This window comes from Gorilla gorilla, chromosome X, assembly GCF_029281585.2.
Source record: "Gorilla gorilla gorilla isolate KB3781 chromosome X, NHGRI_mGorGor1-v2.1_pri, whole genome shotgun sequence".
In the NCBI taxonomy this organism is placed as follows: Eukaryota; Metazoa; Chordata; class Mammalia; order Primates; family Hominidae; genus Gorilla; species Gorilla gorilla.
Genome location: NC_073247.2, coordinates 46,506,483 through 46,526,712, shown reverse-complemented (window position 1 = coordinate 46,526,712; position 20,230 = coordinate 46,506,483). Strand labels below are relative to the sequence as shown.

At 33.8% G+C, this 20,230-nt stretch overlaps 1 protein-coding gene across 1 annotated transcript in view; it reads right to left on the bottom strand.

Moving 5' to 3' along the window:
• Window positions 1-20,230, bottom strand: part of CFAP47 (cilia and flagella associated protein 47) — a 469,679-nt gene that overhangs the window by 413,065 nt on the left and 36,384 nt on the right. Inside the window, exons 8-15 of the mRNA XM_019019001.4 lie at window positions 19,974-20,209; window positions 9,597-9,786; window positions 8,513-8,726; window positions 5,420-5,575; window positions 4,571-4,757; window positions 4,378-4,474; window positions 972-1,188; window positions 423-664 (exon numbers count right to left, since the gene is read on the bottom strand). Of these exons, the coding sequence (XP_018874546.3) occupies window positions 423-664; window positions 972-1,188; window positions 4,378-4,474; window positions 4,571-4,757; window positions 5,420-5,575; window positions 8,513-8,726; window positions 9,597-9,786; window positions 19,974-20,209 (1,539 nt within the window). The remainder of the gene's footprint in view (window positions 1-422; window positions 665-971; window positions 1,189-4,377; window positions 4,475-4,570; window positions 4,758-5,419; window positions 5,576-8,512; window positions 8,727-9,596; window positions 9,787-19,973; window positions 20,210-20,230) is intronic.

Here is a 20,230-nt window from a genome sequence, read left to right as displayed (position 1 = left end):
TGATGTCCCAGGAGGAATAATAAATTCTGCCTCCAGAATGCCTTTGGACTCAAGACTCCACCATCAACTCTTCCCTGTATCTCCAGTCTACCACCCTGCCCTGCAAATTTCAAACTTGCCAGGCCACACAACCACACAACCTGTGAGCCAGAACCAGTTCCTTAAAATGTCTCTCTCTTTATCTCTCTCTCTCTGTCTCTCTCTCTCCCTGTTGGTCTGTTTCTCTGGAGAACCCTAACAAGGGTTCCATATTTCCAAATCATATTATATCTGTAAAAATAAATACCCCTGATGACAGTATCTGATTTACTTCTATACTCTTGGCACCAGTACACAGTACACACTCAATAAATAATTAATACCAGAATACATGAATACATGAAAAAATAAATGTCTAAATCAAACAAACAATAAACCGTTACCTTTAGCTGGACAAATAGAAAATGCTATCCCTCTTCCTGTGTTTACGGGTTGCCATTGAAACTGAGCACAACAATTCTGACGATTATACAATCTAACTGTCCCCCGAAAACATGTTTTCATGAAGAAGCCTCGTGGTCTCAATACTAGCTCATTAGAAGATAGCTCAAGTGTTACTGGCTGGACAACTGCCATCACTAGGATGTGTCCACTGGGTACATTGTTCACTCTAAAGGTGAAAGACCTGTAATGCAGCAAAAGCATCCAAATTTAACTGATAATAGTTATTTGTGATTATAGAATTCAGCTACATGTAAAATGCACATAGCATTGATTAACATCCACAATTCTTAGCATTAATACTTTAATTATTAAAGATAATTAGATTGCTACTAAACTATCAATCTATATATCTAAAAATTGATGCACATATAGCTTCTATGTTTGGAGAACAAATATAATATACAATACAATTATTCAGGAAAATAAATACATATTCTACAAAAGTACACTTTGATTCTAACAAGCAGAAATTCAAAAATAATTCCTACTTCCAAAATTTTCCAATGGTGGGAGAGTCAAACACCATTGAAATATAAGTACTGGATGTAGGTGGAATCACATATGAAAATTGGTTGGTCTTCTGAAGTTCTTCTAAATCAGTATCTAACTGGAGCAAAACATGCATAGGTAGCACATTAATAACATGAAGTAGATGAGTATTTGGAGAGTTCACACAAGTATTACCAAAGTTAAGGACAGAAGGCCCTGAAAAAAAATGAAAAGTATTTTGTTAAGTTTAAAGATGGCAAATGAGTTCATTTACTTTTTAAGTTTTCAAAATATATTTTGATCAACCAATTTGTATAAAAATGAAATTTTAAAAAATGTTTACAATAATATCAGGAATTATTAAGTAAGCATTTTTTTCTAGATGACCATGATTAAATGTTTGGACGTTATTGGCTACAATTCAATATAAATATATTCTAATTATATGAAAAATTATATGACTAAATAAGAACCATTCACTACAGCTTATCTTAGCACCTTAATTTGCAACACTTCAACACCTCCTCTATTCCCACTAGTGCAAGTATTTTGTTCACTTATCTATAATTTACGGAAACTGGTAAATTTCCCATGACCCATTGCTTAAGTTTTCCCCTTAAAATGCCCAGGATTTTATATCAAAGCAATTTTAATAATTTTAAGTTTTGCCCCGCCTTTAACAGCTTAATTAGTTAAAACTGGCATATAGTAAACTGAACATATTTAAAGTATAGAATTTCATTAGTGTTCGTATATGTATACACCTGTGAAACAATCACCACAATAAAGAGTGAACATTTATCACTCCAAACATTTTGTGCCCCTTTACATTCCTTCTCTCCCACCATTCTCCATGTTTTATATGCTGAATTCCCCCCTAGAGAGAGAATCAGCCCATCTACACCAATCAATCATCCTTTGTCCACATCTCCCTCATGGCCACCTTAACTGTGGTTAGAATGAAATGAGAACTCCCACTTCAGACCATTATAGCCACTACTTCTTTAATCATAACTGTCCTTCAATCACTTGGTGAAAACAGACCTAGAAGGGTATATTGTATAGCACTTCTTCAAGGTTAAAAAGGAGTTTTCACTTGTTCTCCTAACTCACAGTCAGCCCAGATGCCTCATGTCTTTACCTCACACAGGTATCTGTCTCTGCTCAAATATACTTCTCAGAGATGCTAACCACCTGGTAAAAGAGACTCTCCATGAAAACATTGTATTATTCTCGATCTACTTAACCTGGTTTATGTTTCTTCATACCTTGTATACCAATTATGTATTATATAAGGAAAGGTTTATTATCTCCCTCCCACCCCAGCCAAATGTAATCTCTATGAGAGCAGGGGCTCAGTCTGTTTTCTTCATTGCTGTATCTCCAGAACCCAGAACTGTGTCTAGTATACGGTGGTCATTCAATTAACACTTATAAAATGACTGAATGGATAAAGGAATTACAATTAGACTTTAAGCATTTTCTAATGCAGCATACTCATCTTATGGATGAAGTGTTTTCACTAAAACTTTCTAAACACTTATTATGTGTAAGGCACTCAGTTCACACAATTATACTATGGGGTAGGCAATATTATCACTTCCCATTTCACAGATGAATAAACTGAGACCCATAGAGGTAAACCCTAATGTCACTGCACTAGTAGGTTGCAGAACCAAACCCAGTTTGGTCTCAGTACAGAGCCTTCCTACTCTATAGCACACACGGTGTTCTTGAAGCACACAAACACAATTCCAGAGAGAACTAAGCTAAGAATCCAAGTTGCAGGCATATCTACATTATGCTACAGATAAACACATACACAGAACATTTCCTATAATAAGAAAGCAAATATTTGAATAAAAAATTGGGCAAAGAGGCCGGGCACGGTGGCTTACGCCTGTAATCCCAGCACTTTGGGAGGGCGAAGCGGGTGGATCACAAGGTCAGGAGGTGGAGACCATCTTGGCTAACACAGTGAAACCCCGTCTCCACTAAAAATACAAAAAATTAGCCGGGTGTGGTGGCGGATGCCTGTAGTCCCAGCTACTCGGGAGGTTGAGGCAGAAGAATGGCATGAACCCGGGAGGCACAGCTTGAAGTGAGCTGAGATCACACCACTGCACTCCAGCCTGGGTGACAGAGCGAGACTCCGTCGCAATAAATAAATAAATAAATAAATGGGTAAAGAATTTAAAAGGCATTTCTCCAAAGACTATATATGACATACATAGACATTTCTCTAAGTAAGTACATGAAAATATATTCAACATATTATTCATTTAGGGAAATGAGTATCAAATCCACAATGAGATAACATTTCATACTCACTAGTAGGTCTATAATCAAAAAGACTGAAAATAACAGTGCTGGTGAGAATGTTGAAGAACTTGTAACCCTTCTACATTGCTGATAGGATTACAACTTTGTGCAATCACTTTGGAAAACATTTTAGAGGGTTTTTTTTTAAGTTAGATATAAATTTATTGTACAACCCAGCAATTCCACTCCTAGAAATCAGAATTTTATGTGAATGTTCATAGCAGCATTATTGATCATAGCCTCAAACTGAAAACAACTCAATGTCCATCAACTGGGGAACTGATAAACAAAGTGTGGTATACTCATAAAATGGGGTGCTGTTTCAATAGAAAAAGGACCAAAATATTGATACTACCTACCACGTGGGTGAACCTCAAAAACATTATGCTAAGTGTAAGAAACAATATATGAAAGGCTAGATATTGTATGATTCCATTTATTTTCAGAATAGGCAACTGTATAGAGATAGAAAGTTGATTAATGGTTGTCTGAGGCAAGGGGTAGAAATAGTAACTGGGCGGGGTGCGGTGGCTCACACCCTGTAATCCCAGCATTTGGGGAGACCAAGGCTGGTGGGTCACTTGAGGTCAAAAGTTCAAGACCAGACTGGCCAACATGGTGAAACCCCATCTCAATTAAAAATACAAAAACTTAGCTGGATGTGGTGGTGCTGCACCTGTAATCCCAGCTACTTGAGAGACTGAGTCAGGAGAATCGCTTGAACCTGGGAGGTGGAAGTTGTAGTGAACCGAGATCATGCCACTGCACTCCAGCCTAAGCAACAGAGTGAGACTCTGTCTCAAAAAAAGAAAGAAAGAAAGAAAGAAATAGAGAGTAACTGCATACGGGCATGAGAATGATGACAGCATTCTAAAATTAAATTGCGAAGGTGGTTATATAACTTCAAATTTACTAAAGTTCACTCTCTCAGTCATACTTAATAACTATGACTACTCTGAGGACTTCTTATATTTCCAAAGTTGATACTTGCATACTTTAAATTTTATGAAATATAAATTACACTTTAAGAAATCTTTTTTTATAAAAAAATAAAGGCTGTAGTAGGTTTTTGTGTATTCTCACCAACAATTACTTGATGAATTTGCTTTGGTGTCAAAATTAAGCTGCAATCATGTTTTTCTTGTGGAGTGGATGGTTCTGATTTAAGTCCTTTGAGAACCTGTAAAAAATCATATTTTTCCAGAATTATTCATTATTAGCAAAAGCTATTTTAAGAATTCTCGTGGAATAACCAAATGTAAAACATTGCACGTGCCTTTCTTCTCACGGACTCTTCCTCCTGAGATGCTATACTCCTGGTGGTTAACAATCGATTCGCTCTGATTGATTTCGCTGCTGAAGACAGCTCCTCTTCTATTTCCGCTTCTGAGAGTGAGGGTGACTTTAGACCTGATCCTGGCTCTAAGCCTATGTCTGTATCATCATATGAATACATGCGCTCCCTATAAAATTAATAATAATAATAATCAGTAATTGAGGTCAAGTCATTCAAAAAATGCATCTGTAAATTCAAGCCTTTCCCATAGTGCATATTGCTGCTGCCTCACTCATATCCACTTAACCAGACTGGTGCACTAATCCACATAAAATTGTCCTCTGCTGAGGAGACTCCCTTCTCAAACATCTCATCGAGGAAATTATGCTCATGCCTGCCACACCCAAGGACAGCCAATGACTGATATGGAACACAAAAGACAAGCCCCTTTGGCTCAAGCCAGCAACAACTTTGTGGTAAAATTTAGTCTCAAGAGACCCTGAGTGTCAACTTTATTTGAAATACATTTTTCCTCAGCTGTCACTCCTTCCCTATTCTGCTTCCCTCATTCTGTACAGGTTTCTCCTGAGAGCACACACTCCATAAATCATAGGCACTGGAATCCCTGTCTCAAGATCTGCTTCTGGGGAAACCCATCTAAGACAATTCCAAGTCAAAAGGTAACAAAAGAAATAATTGTGGTTAAAGCAGCTCAGTGTTTTGCTTTTATCACGTATTGAAATGTAGTTCACAACATCTAAAATAAAAAGAAACCAAGGAGTTAAAAAAAAATTCTGACTCTGTAGACACCATGATCTGTTGCATATTTTTTGAGGAACTGAACATTACCTCTCTGCTTGTTTCTTCTGCAAGCGCACACTTCTTAAATATTTAAGATACATTGCATAATAGTTTTCATGTAATTTCTTTTGCTGTTTTTCAAATGTAGTATATGCAAAATCATGATTCACATAGTTAAATCTTGGAACTTTTGTGAAAATTGGCCTGCAATATAAGCAAGTCATGTTAATATTTTTATATATGCATTTGTTCAATCAGTATTTATTGAGAGCCTCCTAGCCAATTTCTATATCAGGTGTTGGATGTGGAATGGCAAATAGGACAGATTCTAGTCCTTCCCCTCATATGCTATTCTATATCAAGACATGATTGAATGTAGAACTAGAGTGAAGCCTATTTTTTCTTAATCTAATAAAAAAAATCCGTTGTAAGGTCACTGGGATGTAATGGTGCCTATTCTAAACCCATCTTTGAAGAATTAGTCAGTTAGGCAATTTGGACACTGCTAGATTACAGATAAGACTCCAAGAAACTAGATCTGAATCTGACTAGTGTTTCCTAAAAGTTAACTGTTTTTAGATCATTATGATCAAAATCAGAAAAAAAATGTACAATAATGAATCTTTTTGCTAAACATGCTACTTCCTTTAAACTTCACAACTTATGAAATAACCATCAACAATAAGCCTATATAGAGGAAACAATTCATAAAAGAACTGCAAATTACTTTATATCTAATATTCACTCAACTGGGTTTATGCTCTTCCTTTTTACCCACCATATATTTTCAATTAAAAAAATGTGCAAGTATTCACACCTTCTGGCTTTGGTCTACCTCAATCTTCAGCAAATGTTCTTAATCATTAGGATATTCACCCTCAGTAATTAAAACATAAGTATGGAGGGATGGGGGAGGGATAGCATTAGGAGATATACCTAATGTAAATGACAAGTTAATGGGTGCAGCACACCAACATGGTGCATGTATACATATGTAACAAACCTGCACGTTGTGCACATGTACCCTAGAACTTAAAGTATAATGAAAAAAAAGAAAAAAAAACATAAGTATGAAGATATTAGTCACAAAGTCAAATGAAAATTAATTTTTCTTCTTGTCTTCAACAATTCCTCAATGTTTACAGTAATACAGCTTTAATTGTGTTAATTTCTTTAAGAGTGAAAAAACAAGACAGGAAACAAATGCTTTGTTGTTCAAAGACGATTTTTGATATTTAAATTTTCTTTCAAGATCTGAGACACTTAACCACCTTTAGAACCTAGAAATAATTCCTACATATATTTGAAGTCCTGATACCTCTAACAAGGAGAGAAGGATAAGGAAAGAAGTAGTGGTGTAAATGCCTTAAATGAGAAAGAGCTGACTATTAACATATCTAAATCCTTATCAGCTCCTTAGAAAAACATCTAGAAATGTAATCTCTGCAGCTTAAGGAGGATAAGTTTTTTAAAATATGCAAAGAACAGGGGACAAAAATTACTAGGGAATTAAAATATTTTTCCTCATTTATTTATTCAAAAAATATTTACCAAGTGCCTACTCTATGCCTGACACTGTTCTAAGCACAAGGCATACTGCAGTAAATAAAAACTAGACAAAAATCCCTCCCTTATTTTATTCTCAAAAACTGAAAAGGTAAAATGCATTAAAATGAAATAGAAATTACAATTATCAACAAGTAAATACACTATAAAACTTATTTCATTACTTAAAGTTACTAATTGCTGGCCAGAAAACATAAGGACTAAATACTGCCTTAACTATTAATATGAAAAAGTGTTCATTGAGAAAAATAATTATGGTCAGGGGATAAATAGTAAATACTTGGCCTTATTTTTAAAATTCTGCTATTTTTAGATCATTTGATTAATACAGAGAGACAGAAACAAATGTTAATATTAAATTAACACATTATATCTCTATATACATATATAGATATATGCATATATACATATGTAGATACATAGATATATCTCTATATAGATGTGTATAACCTTAAGAAAGAGTTGAAAAAAGTACATAAAAAATTATTGCTAGAAGCCACCTCTGCAGGGTGGGAGTGAACAGAATGAGCCAGAGGAAAAAACAGAATTTTCTTTTCTATAATATGGCAATTATTTAAAATGGAGTCTGAGCGGTTTTTATGTTTCTGTGTTTTATGGTACTTGTCAAGTAATAATTTTTAAAAAGGCTAATTTGGATGGAATTTGTAAAATAATAAGATAGACTATAGAAAAACCTGGAGTTTTCCTATCATAGACAATAAAACAATTATGTCCTAAAAATCAAATGGTATTGCAAGAAAATGTCTGCAGAATTAAGTGAGCTTAATGACTAACCAAAGCTAAAAAGACAAGTGCAGAAAGCCCAGAGCCATTATAAAGTTTAGATACTTTACTAGTAGCATACAAGCAGGCAGAAAAAAATAAAAAAACTTATTTCGGTCTCAAATGTGTAAAAACTATTCCTGGGCACAAGGCCCAGATAAGCATGTCGGGATGCCTGGTTCACTTCGCACTAACCATTGGAAAGTTAGTAATTTATTTGAGATTTGGATAAATATAAACTGAGGTTGAACACTTTTTATCATCCTAATTGGGGAGGTTTAAGTTCACTTTGCGGAAGATTATTAAAAATGTGCCTTTGGAGGGGGTCAAACAAAGATGACGATGATGAGGATGATGATGATGATGATAATGATGATGATGATGATAACCATGACTGTTTTACACAATTTTATTTTTTAGCTTAAATAAACTCAAGCTTTCAACCATACTTAATAAACATTACTACTCTGAGGACCTGTTACATTTCCAAAGATGATTATTTGTATTATTCTTCTATACTTGTCAATAGCATATTTTAAGAACATTTTATATACCATTCACTTCCAGGCAAGTACATATTGAGGTGAAAAGAGGTTCTAACTGAAAACAAACACAGTGGCATTCAACAACCATGTCACTCCATGTAAAAAAAAATGAAAAATAATTGCAGTTTTATTATTATTATTATTATTGCAATCATTAGTGTTATACAGCAGGATCTGATGAAACTTCTGCATGTCATGTTGTCCATTAAGCTTTTCCAAATTTCAGGGTTTTAATATTTCATGTTACCTGAAATGTTTATGATGGTCTTTAGACCTGATAGTTGCAGCTCGGTCATTGGGAAAGGCTAATAGCATATCCTTCACTGGCTCTTCACATGAGCGATGATTGTGAGTGCGTGTCATGGCTGATTGAAGCATTGCTACAGGTGCATAATTCTTGCGTTTTGCCAAGTCTTTGACCACAAACTTTCCCGTGGGATTACGGATCGAAGGCAATATACCTTTTATAGAATTGAATATAAGTTTATAGATGGTATTTTTAATTTCAACTTTAAAAACAATAACCATGAATTAATTAATACACTAGTTAATTGATTCTAACTTAAATGCTCAACTCCTAAACACATTTGGAAAATACAAATCATTAATAAAAAAGACCTACACAACACAATTTAGCAAAATAATAAAATATGAATAATAAAAATGCATATATAAAAATATAAAATATGATAACTTGAAGGATTTAGGTTTACCCATATGAAACTAAATTTTTTGTTGGTCCAAAACAGTTGAATATCAGCAACTTCATATGGTTCAACATATAAAAGATAATGAGGAATTAGATAAAACAGTAGCAACAAGTAAATCCATAGAATAGTCAAAAAGTTTATATTATAAACTCCCTCAACAACAAAACTGAGAAGAATAAAATATAAAAACCATGAAAATATTAAATAAACTGTATACATCAATAAACCAGTGCTACTCAAAGCGCAATCCTCAGAATGGCAGTAATGGCAGTGTCAGCATCTACTGGGAACATTGTAAAAATGTGAGTCTTTGGGCCGTAACACAGACAAGCTTAATAATCATTGCTGGGATGTAAGCCAATGACATGTGTTTTAATAGGCCTTTTAGGTGATTTTGATGCATGTTAAAAGATGAGAACTCCTGGGTCAGACCACATTATTTTATATATATACATATATATATGTCTTTAGACCTGATAGTTGCAGCTCGGTCGTTGGGAAATGCTAAAAGCACTTCTTTCACATATATGTGCGTGTGTAATTAAGCAATTAGTATATTAAAATAATCTTAAATTAACAACAGTAACAACAAAGCCAGGTGGGCATTACACAATAGCATACCAGGATCAAATTTCATCACAACTTTCTTGGTGGAAGCTTTACAGATGCTGTTGAAAGCTAAATATACGTGATGGAAAGATTTTACCGATAAAGATTGCAAATCTTCTTCTGCCACTAAACCAATAATCTCTATCATCTGCTTCACTTTGAAGACTCCAAGTTGATGTGGAACAAATGAACACATCACATCCTAAAAAAAAAAGATGAAAAGTAACAAATAATAAATTGGTAGAAAAAAAGTTAAAAGCAAATCTAAAAAAAAAACCAGTTAATAAAATTTCAAGGAAAGCTAGTTCATAATGGTAATATGAAAGTACTTCAGAAATATACAGCATTGACAAACTTTTAAAATATTCATTACTTTTCTTAAATAATTTTTTATTTTTCTTAAATATTAGCAACTAATATTTCTTAAATATTAGTAACTTTAAGTAATGAAATTATTTAAAAAATTATTTTTCTTAAATAATTTTAAGAAAAATTAAACATAGTACCAAAGCAAATTCAGAATGGTGGATTAAGGACTTCCAAAAACCTACTTCTCCAGAAGAGGAAAGAGAACACTGGCAATAAAAATTGTTAAAATGTAGTCCTTTCAGATATTTGAAGATTACCTAAAGGCTCACAAAAATCCAAGGAGTATTTACTTAAAGAAAAAAGGTTGAATCTCTGAAGGAATAGAAGACTGTGCCATTTTTACTTGACGTAATCCCATTCTTTAAAATTCAGCTTTGTGGTCTCCTTGAAAAACAACAGCCTTGCAACTGTGTGTGAAAACCATTAGCCTAGTAGCGAAAAGAGGGAAAAGAATGAGTTTGGAACACTCCAAACGCCTCACTACCAGAGAGATGTACGTATTTGTTTTGTCTCACATGATTCAGAGTTCACTCTGTGTGCACAATTCTCTCTCCAGGGTTCTGTCAAATATACAGGTATATATTACTCTGTGTATGCATATATGCAGCAATTTTTTAACTTCTCAGTAACTTGAGGTGGCATTACCATTTAAGGCTAAAAGAAGGCTATTCATAATAAATGCACAAATAGAAAAGTTTAAAAATCACTTGAGAACAAGATATTCAGATGGTATTTGAAAAGCTCTGAAATATTCCTGGGAACCTAGATTGTGACACACATCTGCAGGACTGTGTATATTCCCAGAAAAGATTTAATTAAGTTCTCATGTCTCATCTATGGCTGAATTTGAGGCTCTTTACAAGGAATAATTAAAGTCTAGAAAGAGTTGTAAACTACTTGACAGAATATTGAAGACATGCCCCAACATACTTACTTACACAGAGGCTCTTGATATAGGCTGTGAGACTTATTGATTCAAGGAATTTAAGGGAACCTCTATCCAATCATTAGCTGAACACTAAATTAACTGAGTAGAGACTTTATTGGCTGCACACAATAAACAAAAAGCTTTCACAGAATTAGTCTAGAGAATCACTAAATAAACAAAACAACAACAAAAAAGCAACAATAAATAATGCGATGATTTCCATAGTTGCCAAGTTATATTATGTACAATGCCCAGTTTTCAACATGAAAAAAATACGAGACACCCAAATAATCAGGAAAGTATGGCCAATACCTAGGAAAGCTGTAGTTCATAGATAATGTCCCTATGGAAATCCAAATGGTGAACTTATTAGACAAACATAGTAAGTTAACTATTGTAAATATTTTCAAAGAACTGAAGGGAAACAGGTCAAAAGAATTAAAGGAAGTATGTGAACAATGTCTCACAAAATACACAATTTCAATAAAGTGTGGAAATTATAAAAAAGAACAAATAAATGTTCTGGAATTGAAGAGTAATGTAACTAAAATTTTAAATTTACTTAAGGGACTCAATAGCAGATTTGAACTGGCAGAAAAACTAACCAATGAAATTGAAGACAAGACATTTGAAATTATTCACATTGAAGAGAGATACATAAGGATGAAGAATAAAGAACAGAGTCTCAGAGACTTTGGGGACACCATCAAGCATAGTCACATATGTATGATGGGAGTCTAAAAAGGAGAGAAGGAAAAGGTCAGAAAAAATATTTGAAGAAATAATAGATGAAAAGTTCAAAAACTTGATTAAAGACAATCTACATATCAAAGAAACTCAACAAAACCCAAGCAGGGTAAATCAAATAGATCCACACCTAAACACAACAAAGTCAAACTATCAGAAACCAATGACAGAGAATCTTGAAAAACTACAAGAAGAAAGGTAATCATCACATTAGAAGGATTCTTTAGAAATGAACATCTAACTTCTCATTGGAAACACTGAAGGCAAAAAGGCAGTGGGGAGGTGTGTTCCAATATTGAAGGAAAAAGACTGTACATGCAAAATTCTATAACTAGCAAAACTATCATTCAAAACTGAAGTATAAATTAAGACATTTCCAGATAAATATAAATGAAGAGAATGTATCATTAGTACATTTTCATCACAAAAATATAAAGGGAATTCTTCACAATGAAGTAAAAGGACACTTGATAGTAACTCAAATTCAGACAAGGAAATTAAGAGCACAGGCAAATGTAACTACCTACATAGATAAATATAAAAGCATAAACGTACTTTTGTTTGCAATGCTTTCCTGCTCCTATCTGATTTAAAAAGCAATGCATACAGAAATAAGTATTAGAGTATGGATGAGCTTTTAAAGCGTAAACACATATTATTTGTATGACAAGAATAGCACAAAGAGGAGACAAGAACCATAATTCTATTGGAGCAAAAGTTTTTGTATACTATACAAATTAAGTTGACATTAATGTGAATGAGACTGTTTTATGTTAAAGATGTTAAATGTAACCCAAAGGGCAGTCACTAAGAAAATTAAATGTTTTTAAAGTTTCGTAAAATAAATAATGACAAAATTAAAATGGTATATTACAAAATATCTATTTAGTACAAAATAAAGCAGTAATGAAATAACAGAAAATTAGGAGGATATGTAATTATAGAAAACAAATAGAAAAATAGCAAATGCAAATCCTATGTTACTAGTAGTTACATTACATATAAATGGATTGGCACACATTTACCTATGTAATAAACCTGCACATCCTGCACATGTACCCCAGAATTTGAAATTAAAATTAAAATTTTTGAAAAAAGTAAATGGATTTTCTTTACATTTCTTTCCCCCAGCTCTATTAAGGTACAACTAATAAATAGAAATTGTTTGTATACAAATATATAGTGAATATATAGTATTTAATATGTAATTTTGATGTAATTTTGAAACAATTAAATAAAGCTAAATAATATATCCTTACTGTTTTGTGTTGAAAATATTTATACCCTTTTATTAACCATAGTCGCCATTCTGTACAATAGACTCTCAGAACTTATTCATTCTGTCTAACTGAAATTTTGTATTCTGTGATTGACATCTCCTTATTCGCCATCCACTGCCCCTGGCAACCACAATTCTACTATCTGCTTCTATGAGTTCAACTTTGATTCCACATATAAGTGTAGCCATGCAGTATTTGTCTTTCTGAGTATGTCTTATTTCACTTAGCATAACATGCTCCAAGTTCATCCATGTTTCACAAATGACAAGATTTCCTTATTTTTTTAAGGCTGTATAGTATTCATACACACACACACACACACACACACACACACCACATTTTATTTATCCAAGGGGAATGAAATCAGCATGTTGAAGAGATATCTTCACTCTCATGTTAATTGCAGCATCATTCTATAGCCAAAATATGCAATCAACCTAAGTGTTCATCAATAGATAAATGGATACACATAAATGGATTAAATTGTGCAGTCAAAAAGCAGAGATTGGTGGAGTAGGCAAAAACACATAATCTATATATTTCCCACAAGAGGTACACATTGTATACAAAGATACAAATAGGTTGACAGTGAAAGGATGGCAAAATAATATGTCATATGCAAACAAAATCCAAAAGAGAACAGGGTGCCCATACTAATATAAGACAAAATAGATATTGATAGAAAAAGTTCTACATTGAAAAAAGAGCATTTTATAATGATAAAAGGGTCAAGACATCAGGAATGCATATTATAACCATATATGCACCTAACAGCATCAAAAAACTGACAAAAGTGAGGGAAGAAATAGGCAATTCAACTACAATAGTGGGAGACTTTGATATCCCACTTCCAATAATGATTAGAAAAACTAAGCATGTGATCAACAAAGAACAGAGAACTGAAAAACATCATAAGCCAATTAGACCCAAAATATACCTGTAGAACATTTTACCCAACTATAGTAGAATGCACATTTTTCCAAAGTACACATTCGCACTTTGAATGAAACATTTTAAATATAGACTATGTTAGTCTGTGAAATAAGCCTCAATAATTTAAAAGGATTGAAATCTGTGCAGTATGTTTTCCAACCAAAATGCAATGAATTAAAATCAATAAGAGAAGAAAATGTGAAAAATTCACGCATTTTGGAAATTAAGCAATACATGTCCAAATAACCAATAGATTAAAGAATAAAACCACAAGGGGAATTCAACATTATTTTGGGATGAAGAAAAACTAAAACACAACATACCAAAACATATGAAATGCAGAAAAAGCAGTGACAAGACAGAAATTTATGGTTATAAACAAATGTATTTTTTAAAAAGGACTTTAATCAATATTCTAACCATCCACCTTAGGAAATTTGAAAACAGAACAAAGTAAGTTCAAAGTGAGTATAAGGAAAGGAATAATAAACACAAAAGCAGTAATAAATAATAAAGATAATAGAAAATGTTAGAAAAAAATCAACAGTCCTGAAACTATATCTTTGAAATGATTAACAACACTGAAAAAATTTTAACTAGACTTAATAAGCAAAAAAAGAGATGACTAACTTTGCTAAAATCAGGAATAAAAGAGAGGACATCACTGCCAACTTTACACCAGTAAAAAGGGGTATAAGATTATGTGATCAACAACTGAATACCAACAAACCAGATAACCTAAATGACATGGGCAAATTCTTATAAAGAGAAAGACATAAACTACTGAAACTGACCCAAGAAAAAATGGATAATATGAATAGCCCCACAACAAATAAAGGGATTGAATTAATAGCCAAAAAATTTCTGACAAAATCCCAGGACAAAATGGCTTTGGTGGTAAATTCTACCAACCGTTTAAAGAAGAATTAGTGCCAATCCTTCACAAGCATTTACAAAAAATTTAAAAGAAGAGTGTATTCTCAATTCATTCTGTGGCACCGGTTTTATTCTGATGCCAAAATCAAAAACATTTTTTTAAAAATCTGCATTCTTATGTCCCTTATGAATATATATGCAAAAATCCTCAACTAAATACGATCAAACTGAAACCAGCAAAACGTAGAAAAGATTATATACTATGTACAAGTATGATTTCAAGTTTAATATCCATATGTCAATGTAATGCACACTCTTAATAGAATAAAGGACAAAATCACATTATCATTTTAATAGACACAGAAATAGTGGTTGACAAAATACACTTCCATAATAGAAACATGCAACAAACTAGGAATAGAAGGGAACTCCCTCAAGTTTATAAAGGCAGTCAATGAAAAACTTACAGGTAACATGGAACTTGATAAGAGACTAAATGCTTTCCCCTCAGATCAGAAGCAAGACAAGATACCCCTTTTGCCATTGCTATTTAATATTGTACTAGAGGTTCTAGCTAGGACAAGTAGGTAAGAAAATAAGTTAATAAAATGAATCCAGATTAGAAAGAAAGATGTAAAGTGACCTCCATTCACAGGTGACATGATCTTGTATCCCAAAGAATCCACCAAAAAACTACCAGAACTAATAAATGAGTTCAGCAAATTTGCAGAATACAAGGTCAATATGCAGAAAACAAATGCATTTATATGCACTAGCAATGAATAATCCAGAAATAAAACTAAGAATTCTATTTCATTTACATAGCATCAAATAAGGATAAAATATTTAGAAATAAATTTTTAAAATAATTGTAAGACTTGTACATTGAATACTACAAATATTATTAAAAGGTATTAAAGAAGACATAAATAAGTGTAAAGGCATACAATCTTCTGGATCACAGGATTTAATATTGTTAAAATGGCAATATTCCCTAAATAGACTTACAAATTCAACACAATTCTTTTCAAAATTCCAGCTGTCCTTTTTTTTTTTTTTTTTTTTTCAGAAATTAGCAAGCTAATGTTAAAGTTCATATGTATTTGCAAGCATCCCACATTAGGCAAAAATGTTCTTTAAAAAGAAAAAAATTAGAAGGCTCATATTTCCCAAATTCAAAAAATACCATAAAGCTGCAGTAATTACAGGCCGGGCGCAGTTGCTCACACCTGTAATCCCAGCACTTTGGGAGGCTGAGGCGGTCAGATCACTTGAGGTCAGCAGCTCGAGACCAGCCTGGCCAACATGGTGAAGTATCTTGTCTCGAAAAAAAGAAAAAAAGAAAGCTACAGTAATTAATACATTGTAGTACTGACATAGGATAAATACAGATATGCAAAATAGAATTTTTAGTCTAGAAATCCTTATATTCACGTTCAATTGTTTTTTTTATATATGTGACAATATTCTGTGATAACCTGACATCTCCATGAAAAAGAATACATTTCAACCTCTAAATCATGCCATTTACAAAAAATAACAAATAGATTTTTTTTTTTTTTTGAGACGGAGTCTCACTCTGTCACCCAGGCTGGAGTGCAGTGGCACAATCTTGGCTCACTGCAACCTCCGCCTCCTGGGTTCAAGTGATTCTCCTGCCTTAGCCTCCTGAGTAGCTGGGATTACAAGCGTGCGCAACCTCCGCCTCCTGGTTTCAAGTGATTCTCCTGCCTTAGCCTCCTGAGTAGCTGGGATTACAGGCACGTGACACCATGCCCAGCTAATATTTGTATTTTTAGTAGAGACAGGGTTTCGCCACGTTGGTCAGGCTGGTCTCGAACTCCTGACCTCATGATCCGGCCGCCTCGGCCTCCCAAAGTGCTGGGATTACAGGCGTGAGCCACCGTGCCCGGCCAACAAATAGATTTAACAGTTTGAGCTAAAATTCTTAGAGAAAAACATGGAAACAAAACTTAATGACCTCAGACAGTATATGACTACTTAGATATGATACTAAATGCACAAGAGACAAAAGAAAAAAATAGATAAATTGAACTTAATCAAAAGTATTACTTTTATCCTTCAAAGGTAACTATCAAGAAAGTGGGAAGACAATCCACAGGATGGAATACAATATTTGTGATTTCTGTATCTGTCAAAGGACTTGTATTGAGAATATATAAAGAACTCTTGCAATTCCATAAAAAAAAAGACAGCCCAATTAAAAAAATAGTAAAATGTATTCTATTAGTTTTCTATTTTGGCAATAAAAAATTACCAAAAATCTTGTTGACAAAAATAACTCAATTTCTTATCTTACACTTGTCAGAAGCCTAACACAGGATGAAAATCAAGGTGTCAGGTGTCAGCAGGCCTGCTTATTTCTGGAAACTGTAGCAGAGAATCTGCTTTCTTGCCTTTTCCAGATTCCAGAAGCCATCCCATTCCTCAACTTATGCACCCCACCCCCTTCCACCTTCAGAGCCAGAAATCAATGGACAGTAAAGTCTTCCATTACTTTGACACTGACACATTTTCTGTCCTCCATTTCCACTTTTAAGGAACCTGAGAGTACATAGGGTTCACCTGGAAAATCCAGGCTAATTTTCCTATTTTAAGGTGGGTTGATTAACAGTCTTAATTTCAAGTGAAACCTGAATTCTGCTTTGCCATAGAACATCACATGTTCATAATTTCTAGAGATTAGGATAGAGATATTTTAGGGGGCCATTATTCTGCCTATCATAGATATGCATAAATATTTCTCCAAAGAAAATATACAAATGGACAATAAGTACATGAAAAGATATTCATCATCATTAGTTACTGGGGATATTTAAATGAAAACCATAAGGACATGCCACTTTGTACCCATTGGGATGGCTATAATAAAAAAAGAAGTACATTAACAAGTGTGGTGGAGGGTATGGGTAAATTGGAATGTTCATTTATTGCTGGTAGGAATATAAAATGGTATAGTCACTTTGGAAAATAGTATGACAGTTTCTTAAAAAGTTAAACATAGAGTTTTCATATGACCCCAACAATTCCACTCTTAGGTGTATTTCAACAGTATTAAAAATCTGTCCACACAAAAACTTGTACATGAATGTTTATAGCAGCATTATTCATTATAGCCAAAAGGTGGAAACAACCCAAATGTCCCTCAATTGATGACCGGATAAACAAAAGGTGGTATATCCACACAAAAAATATAATTTGGCTATAAAAATGAAGCATTAATACATATTACAATGTGCATGAACCTTGAAAATATTATGCTAAATGAAAGAAGCCATACACAAAATGCCTTATATAAATATAATATTTATAGAAAATGACCCAAACTGGAAAACCTACTGACATAGAGAATAGATTAATACTTGCCAGAGGCTGATGAATGAGGAGAAGGGGAATGACTGTTAATGGACATGGAGTTTCTTTTTGGGGTGAAGAGAACGTTGTGGAATTAGTGCTGATGTGTGCAATCTCTGAACATATTAATATCACTGAATTGTATACTTCAATGTGTGAATTTTATGGTATGTGAATTACATATCAATAAAGTTGTTATTTAAAAAGAATAATCTTATCACACTTCTAAATAGTCAAAAGCCATTTGACCAGTCTGTGCAGGCCACAGTTCTCCAGTGTCTACTATACTTCTTACATTCGCATTTTTACTAATTTGAAAATTATTAGTGTTGGAAAAATTCATAAATGTAGAGGGTTAAAAATAATATTGGGGAGTTAGCTATTAGATATGTTTTGAAAGATGCATATGTTACTGGAGAAAAATAATTGAGTCAGTAGGTTTAAGAGACTTGGACTACAGGAAATCTAGGAAGCAGTTAAAAAGAAAACATTTAGTATAAAGTGGCTAACATTTGTTGCTATTCTATGAAAACTGATAACATCTATCCAAATTTGGAGGGAGAGAGTCATACTAATGAAGCAGTAAGATATAAATAGGAGCTGCATGTATATAAACATGTATACAATAGTTCTTAATTGCAATTGGAAGAAAGTTTCCTTCAATAACTTTATGAACTGCATCACTGCAGTGGAACAAATATGATAACATAAGAAACTGAGGAGAAACTGAAAGCACTCATGTTTGCTATATTTAAGGCAGGGTTCAGCAAACCCTTTCTGTAAATTGCCAGACAGTGAACACTTTAGGCTTCATGGGGCATAGGTTTTCTCACAACCACTTAAGTCTGTCTTTTTTTTTTTTTTTTTTTTGAGATGGAGTCTCACTCTGTCACCAGGCTGGAGTGCAGTGCTGTGATCTCGGCTCACTGCAACCTCCGCCTCCCGGGTTCAAGCGATTCTCCTGCCTCAGCCTCCTGAGTAGCTGGGACTAGAGGCATGTGCCACCACGCCCGGCTAATTTTCATATTTTTAGTAGAGATGGGGTTTCACCATGTTGGCCAGGATGGTCTTGATCTCTTGACTTGTGATCCACCTGCCTCGGCCTCCCAAAGTACTGGGATTACAGGTGTGAGCCACCGCGCCCAGCCAACTCTGTCTTTTTGTATGAAAGTAGCCTTAGACAATAGGTGAACAAATAAGAGTGGCTATATTCCAAAAACACTAATTACCAAAACAGGCATCAGGCCATATTTGACCTGTGGACCATCGTCTTTTAACCCATGGTTTAGAGGATATGGGAAAGAGTTACCTGTGCAGCAATTAAAAGAAAAACAGCTCCTGACAACCAGAAGCTGACCTAGTGCTCACAGGTATGTCTTGGCATTCTCTTTTTCTGCTTTGTACCAGCATTACAAGTTCTAGGCCTGGTAAATATCACCAGTTTCAAACTTCAAAATTCTACTCAAGCTTCAATGTCTGGCTCATACATTACTCTCCTATGGAGACCTTTCTATCTGGTTAGAAGTAAACATTCTGTTATTTGAGTTTCTATATCACCTTGTTACAACTTTAACATGTTTTATATTCTCCTTAAGCCATACCTACCTGTGTATATGTCTAATATTTTAGAGGAAGTAACTATGTTTTGCATTTCTTTAAATTCCCTAGTGCCAAATGCTTTCACTGGCACATGACAGGCACTTAACAAATCATTATGGATTCTATATGAGTACCAATACAAAAATCTTCATAACTAGGCTGCAGAAGAGAAACAATTTATAAACACTGGTAGAACACATGTTGTTTCTAATCCTCTGCATAGCATTTTAGCACACCTTAAAATGTTAGCTGCCATGTAAAAGCAAAGAAAAATTATCTTACCACCATACCCCCTCCAGTAATCTTGCCCTTTTCAGGATCAATTTCAAAATTTGCAGTTTTTTTAAAGTGGTACGTCACAGGAAGTAATTCGCATTGATTTTTTATGATGCACTGAATTTCTGAACGTTCACCCATGAAACAAGGTTCAAAATTAAGAACTGGTCCTGGATCAAACTGTAGTAAAACAGGAAGTCCTGTGCCTGTCAGTGCTAATTCCACTTTCTGAAATCGTTCACCTGTAAAAGCAATAATAGCCG